Source organism: Danio aesculapii, chromosome 16 (genome assembly GCF_903798145.1).
Source record: "Danio aesculapii chromosome 16, fDanAes4.1, whole genome shotgun sequence".
NCBI classification, from domain to species: domain Eukaryota; kingdom Metazoa; phylum Chordata; class Actinopteri; order Cypriniformes; family Danionidae; genus Danio; species Danio aesculapii.
This window is the reverse complement of record NC_079450.1, coordinates 38,308,703-38,315,991: the sequence shown is the minus strand read 5'-3', so window position 1 is coordinate 38,315,991 and position 7,289 is coordinate 38,308,703. Positions and strand designations below refer to the sequence as shown.

The 7,289-nt window shown below is 33.1% G+C and overlaps 1 protein-coding gene across 1 annotated transcript in view; it reads left to right on the top strand.

The window, feature by feature from the left end:
- The first annotated feature begins 3,261 nt into the window (after positions 1–3,261).
- Positions 3,262–7,289, top strand: part of josd2 (Josephin domain containing 2) — a 6,534-nt gene continuing 2,506 nt past the window's right edge. The window contains exons 1-3 of the mRNA XM_056475284.1: positions 3,262–3,454; positions 3,586–3,714; positions 6,095–6,220. Coding sequence (XP_056331259.1) covers positions 3,593–3,714; positions 6,095–6,220 — 248 coding nt within the window. The 5' untranslated portion in view covers positions 3,262–3,454; positions 3,586–3,592. The remainder of the gene's footprint in view (positions 3,455–3,585; positions 3,715–6,094; positions 6,221–7,289) is intronic.

Here is a 7,289-nt window from a genome sequence, read left to right as displayed (position 1 = left end):
TTTCCCCTTTGAACACAACATATTTTATTTTGAGAAACATTTAAAATATTTTGGAATAGTAAACATGTTAAAAATAATTCAAATGAATCACAGATTTCCTTACAATTTTAAATGGCGTCTTTTGATACCTTTTCTGCTGGAGATACTGTTGTACTAAAAAACAAGCAAACAAAAAAAAACTTAAAAATTTTTTTAAAAATCTTACATAAACTGTAGGAACGGTATAGCAGAAAATCTTAGTGGTCTTAAAACCTTGACTTTTCCAAACTGCGGTATACCTTCAAAACAGTTAGCGTCCCATGCCTGAAATAGACACAAAACTACATTTCAATAATATGTTATGATCATTTTTTAAATTCATGCCAGTGCAGATGCTGTGTGCAGCACACACACACAAAAAAATAAATAAATAAATAGCGACAACGCAAAATTAGAAAATAACATTATTTTTATTTGCAGTATATGGTGCTGGATTCTACAAATCTGTAGTTTGATACTACTTACCAAGGTCTGTTTTTACTTTTGAAAAAACATATAGAGACCACATGAGCTGAAATCTTAACTATTTTTTTTTTAACTTGTAAGGAAGTTTTACAATGAAAATCCAGTTAGAAACACTTGTTTGGTAAACAATACTACAGGAGGTCTATCATATACTACGAAGCACGAAACCTGCTAAAACAATAAATAAATAACTAAATGGGCAAATATATAAATAAATGAGTAAATAAATCCATACATTTCTGCATAAATAAAATAATAAATAAACAAACATGCAAATAAATAAATAAATGTATATAAAAATCCACAAATTCCTGCATGAACAAATATTTGAATAAATAATATTGCGGGCAGGTAAATAAATAAATAAATTACATGAATGTTGGGGGAATAATAAAATGCATGTTGACCTGAAGAAAAGTAAATAAGGAACTACGTTCAAGAAATAAATAAATGTTTTTAGGGGGGAAAAATAAACTTAGTTTAGCATTTTCTGAATCCCCCTACCATTTGTGGAATTTATTTTATTTAAATATTTGTTCAGGAATTTGTGGATTTTTATATACATTTATTTATTAACTTGCATATTTATTCATTTATTATTTTATTTATGCAGGAATTTATAGATTTATTTACTAATTTATTTAAATATTTATATCTATCTATTTATTTATTGTTTTTTCAGGCGTTGTCCTTCATAATATACATCCACGGAAAGACAGAGAAAATATAATGTATCTAAACATCTATACAGACTGTATCTAGACATTTGCATTTGATTCAATACTATTACAGAAATTTATATAAACACTGAATAAATATATATTAACACATGTTTACATATGTAAATAATCAGATTATATGGGCTCAAATCTGTGTAAAAAAGTCTCTATATCTCTTTCTTTCTCTCTGTGTGTATATATATAGATGAACATAGTTATTACTGTCATAAAGACATTTTTCCTGATATTTATGTTGTCATAAATATTGTTGTAACTGATTCTGTTGCCAGTGCTGTATGGCTATATAAAGTGTAAAGAGTATTGTGTATATTAGCTCTGCATTCCTTTATGTCAAATGTCTCTGGATTACTGTTTATATGTAAGCTGCAATGTATGGACCATGTAAAATCTTTTTACTTATCGCTCATCTGTAAATGCTGTTGTGACAATAAAGTGAGTTGAGTTGGGTTGAATGTAGAACAACAGTTATACATTGTTGAGCATCCTTATTTACAGTACATTTTCAATTAGATGTGTGCATTTTTCTTGTCCAATAATACTAAACTAATTGTTTTATTTATTAATACCACAATTTTGTCATTATAAGGACTGAAATGCATTGCTATGAAATTAAAGCAATGAATTGCTAAAATGCAGCTGTGCATAAAAAGAAAAAAAAAAAACTCACACAAAAATAATGTTGCAGTATTTGAAGAAGACCGCTAGAGAGCACTCAAATGCTGAGGCTACACTATTTTCTGGATTTTTGCTGCTCTTTTTTTAGTCTTCTGTATGTATGTTCTGTAATTTAATAGTAAAAAGCATGTGTCCACATTATATATTCAGTATGTATTGGACAATATATTGTCCAACAATCCACAAATGAATACAAATAGAAAGAAAACGTATATAATAGGATACATGCCTCTTTGCTGATATATTAATATTAGTCTATTTAATGCAATAATAGTAATCATCATCATCATCACAATAATAATAATAATAATAATAATAATAATAATAATAATAATAATAATAATAATAATAATAATAATAATAATAATCATCATCATCATTATCCTCATCACCATTATCCTCATCATCACAATAATAATAATAATAATAATAATAATAATAATAATAATAATTATTATTATTATTATTATTATTATTGTTATTATTATTATTACTATTATTATCCATATAATGATAATAATAATAACAAAATAAGCTTAAAAATAACTACACCAATCTGTTAATATGTTTTTGTCATTGTTGTTTTTATCATTATCATTGTGTTCTGTATTTTTGGTATGTCTTATTAAAATTCAAATAGGAAAAGTGTTTTTGCACAGTTATCAATATTACTCTATGTAATTATTCCTAATAGCTGAAATGTAATTATTTTGCTAATAATAATAACAATAATAATAATATTGAAAAAAAATTTTTTTTACATTTATTCAAAATGTTTTGTTCACTGTAATTTGGAATAAGAATAATTAAAATAATAATAATAATTATATATATATATATATATATATATATATATATATATATATATATATATATATATATATATATATATATATATATATATATATATATATATATTTATATATTTTTTTTAAATAAGATCTTTAAAGCTCCAACATATAAACTATTAACCTTTAATTATTAATAATAATTATTATTATTATTAGTAGTAGCAGTAGCTACTATTACTAATAATATTAAAAACACTTTAATGATAACACATTTTTTTACATTTATACAATTCTTTAGCACTGTGCTCTTTACAGTCATGTATAAAATTGAAAAAAAAGGTTTGAGTTTTTATTATGATCCCTGTATGACTTTTATATATTCATATCCTCAATTGCAATTTAAATATTACACTTTACACACGCCATTTTCATGTTAGTTTATGTTATTATTAATATTTATTCTTTATCTATCTTTTTTTGTAAAATGATGGTCCCCCTATGGAGCGGCCGTGCGAACTGCAGGATGACCGCACGGGGCGTTCCCTCAACGCGACAACAACACAACTTCCGGCCGATCCTCACGGACAAGAAACAGGCAGCGTTCCCCTTTCAGAGACCGCAACAGATTTCGTTAATAACAGCGTAATAGTGTATGTTTAATGGACCAGTAAAGATCAGTTTCGCGGTACGTGTCAGGAGCATCAGTGGATAAATCTTTGCACTGCGGATTCAGTCTTCCAGAAGGTGAGATGATGTTTATTATGATGATGATGTATCCAGTCATGTGCTGTCAGCTTACGGGAACGCGAGTACATAACGTGCTTTTGGGCGTAATTACATGCTAACGGACGGTCTTAATGTGTATGTGATGGCAGGGTGAGCATGAGCGAGGGCGAGGTGTTTCATGAGAAGCAGAGACTGGAGCTGTGCGCCATCCATGCCTTGAACAACGTGCTTCAGGAGAGAGTTTTCACTAAAGAGACCGCCGATGACATCTGCAAGCGGTGAGTGAGTGCGCGCGCGTGCACGACCACAGTAACTTAACTGAAGTTCATTGAAAATCATTGTAACATTTACCTTGAGGTTCCCTTCTAGTGGTTATATAGTGTTTACACACACGCATGAGACAAAAATATGTGTAAACAATAGTTTTTAAGCCTCAGTCTTGATGTGTATTTTAACATAGTATGCGAAGAACAGTCCGCAAGGCGAGTAGTATGCACAGTATGTAGTATTCAAAGAAAATGCTATAGTATTTTTAAGTACCAGGATGAAATACTCAAATAATTTTGTCCAAATTCTATAGTAGATATGTGATGGACACGTTTGGCACATTACCACTGAGCAGTATGGTTTAGATCAGTATGTTACACATTTATTTCCATTTCCACTGACAGAAGTATCAAAGTAGCGAACCGAACCATATCACTTTGTTGGGATTCTTTTGTTAGGGTATCTAGCACAACAGTACGGTGCTAAAAGGAGGAGCTAGACTTGCTACAGAAGACAACAAGCTACTACAACACAGCAAATGGCATTTTAAAATACATAGCCAAAACACAACACCTTAATATTACAATAGGTAATGTGCAGAGTTAGCGTTTCTTCCCATACCGATAAACTTCCAGTGAACAGTTAATGTGACTTTTTAAAATTTTATATGATTTCTTTTACAGCATCGATGTTGTAATGTAATTAAAATATAATCAGTTAAACAGACTTCAACGTTCATTTAGTTGTTTAAGCGTAAAACGAGATGAAAAGCCGTTTACACGTACGCGCCGTCAGGATCAGCAGACCAAACTCCATTGAAAATACTGGGGTAAAGTACATTTGCATATTTTAAAGACATGGTGCAGAAAAATGTAATTTAATGCAGTGTTTCTTGTACATTCTGAGACCCACTTTATATCCTATATCAATCAGGCAGTGAAGATCATTGATTTTAAGGAAAACAGACCTTAAACACAACGATTTTATAATGGCATACAGTTCACTGGAAGCATTTGAGGTTACTGAAAGTCCTTCTGCATATTCCCTATACTATAATCACCCTGAGCTGGGAAATAAACATGTCTAACTTAACTAACTTAAGTGCACAATAGACATGATATGTGAACAGAACAGCCCCTATGGCTTTCTGTTGGTTTTGTTGTACACTACACCACCAAGTGAGGGTACTATTGGCACTGGAAACACAAGCCTGATCAGGGTGAGAATCAAACTACTGTACTGAACCGCACCCCTTAGTGGAAACTAGGCGTTTTACAATCCTATGAGTCCGTGGGGTTCTTAAAAGCCTGTCAGTAAACGGACACTGGATTGGCTCCCATCATTGCAAAGGAAACACTATAAACACCCCCTCGCTATTGCACATGATTGCAAGTGAAAGACAGCTTGAGCGAGCGAGCGAGAATGACGGCGGCTGAAACTTTCTGTTGTACACCACTGGTACCCTTTTGGCAGTGGAAACACAAGTTTGATAAAATTGATCTGTACCGGACCGTACTGTACCACTTAGTGGAAACGGGCCATAAGATCCTCCATAAGTCTATGCCAGTGGGCAGAGCCTGAATTCTGGAGGTGGATTATATACAAATGAACCACTATGACATCACATGTCACATCATTGGAAATTGAGTCATTTTTACTGCTTGATTTTGACAAATGTTTGGTTAAATATAAGTAGGCATTTGAAGTGTTGAAATTTGCAGGATGATTTAAAGGAAGAAAGAGCTGCTATATGTAGAATGATCAAGACAAATTTGAATTCTCATGTCAAAACCACTTCATTGCTTCTCTCACGGTTGTTCTATATTCTCCAAACTAGGGCTGCACAAGATGTAATGTTTCAGCACCGATATCGCAATGTACGCATTCGCAATAGTCACATCGCAAGATATGCGATGTTAAGTCTGAACTACAGTTGACTAGGAGCTACAGAAATGTATTTAATTACTGTCTTTAAACAGAATCTATATCATCTATAAAAAAGGTTTTCTCACTTTGATTTTTTTATCTTGTTTCTAGACTAAATATCTACATTTTAAAGCAAAAATGAGGCTATTTTGCTTTCCCCACTGGCTGTTTTAAGGAAAAACTTTTAACTTGGACCTATTTGTTCTGTACAATATTGTTACTTACTCAAAGAATGTTTAGATATTTACCTAGAAACGAGACAAAACAAAGTAAGAAAAGCTTTTTGTGCATTATGATTATTTAATTTCTGTACCTGAATCCTGTTAGACCCCCCAGGAAACTTCTTGTGAAACTGTATTCATATTGCAATATTTATTGCAGAAAGATAAAATATTGCAACATCAGATTTTTCCAATATCATGCAGGCCTACTCTAAACCAAAGATGTTGTACTTGTTCCTTGCAGACTTGCCCCGCAGTGTGTAATGAATCCACACCGCTCAGTGCTGGGCACGGGAAACTATGATGTCAATGTCATCATGGCAGCTTTGCAGAGTCGAGGACTCGCTGCTGTTTGGTGGGACAAACGTAGGTGAGTGTGAAAAGGCTTAATTTCTTTATTTTTGCTAAACACAAAAGAAGATATTTTGAAGAATGACAGAAACTGATAGCCATTGACACCAATAGTAGTAAACAAATACTATGGAAATCAATATTAGCTTTTCCATTTAATGGCACTGTACAGTTCGACTCACTTCGGTTTACTATTGCTCGGTTTTCATTTCCACTGGAGTTTATGACCACTTAAAGTGGGGGGGATTATTGCTATAATTGCTCTGCCTCTACTGCCTAGCAACGAGAGGAACGTCTGGACCTCTTAAACTGACACCGATGCTCCCATTTCAGGCATCTTTTTCTTGTGGTGGTTTAAAAACAGGAGCCTCAAAGCAAGAAGGTCACTGGTTCGAATACCAGCTGTATCAGGAGGGCTTTCTCTTTGCATGTCCTTCCCTTGTGATCTTTGATAGAGCAGAGACTAAGCTGAAGTAAAGTGAGTGAGGGTATAAAAACAGTTTGGTCTTGTGAACCAACTGCTAAATAAATACAGTGTTTCCATTCACTTTAAATGGGTGATGTCAAGTGTTGCTGAACTGAATTGTGGGTCCGTTGCCGCTTCAGTGGCCTTTACTCGCTGCTGAAGTTGGGAAATTCTCAACTTTTCAAGTGCCAATGGAAGCATCAGCCAATCAGATCGCTGTATGCAAATACACCAGCTCAGACAGTAGCCGATTGCTGACTAATTTCATTGGCTGATGCTGCTATGACAATCGCGCCAGCCCTAACTCCAGACACGCCCTCTGTCAAGCGTTGACGCTGAAGCCCGGTGTGAATCGGACTTGATGCTGGTAGTGACGATTCTTGTGGACTAATTTGTTATGAGCAGTGTGGATATGTCAAAGCCTATTGAAGGCAAGCCTGAAATTATTAGCATAAATAGTATAGTGGCTAATGTTAATGCTGCCTCTATTGGAGACTAAAAACGCCACAATGTGATTGGTTAAGATGTGTTTTTTTTTCCAAGCATTTTGGGCTTTACAATGGTAAGTAATACAGACGTTTTAAACCCCCACCCCCCATAGTAAGAAAATCTTTCTATACAG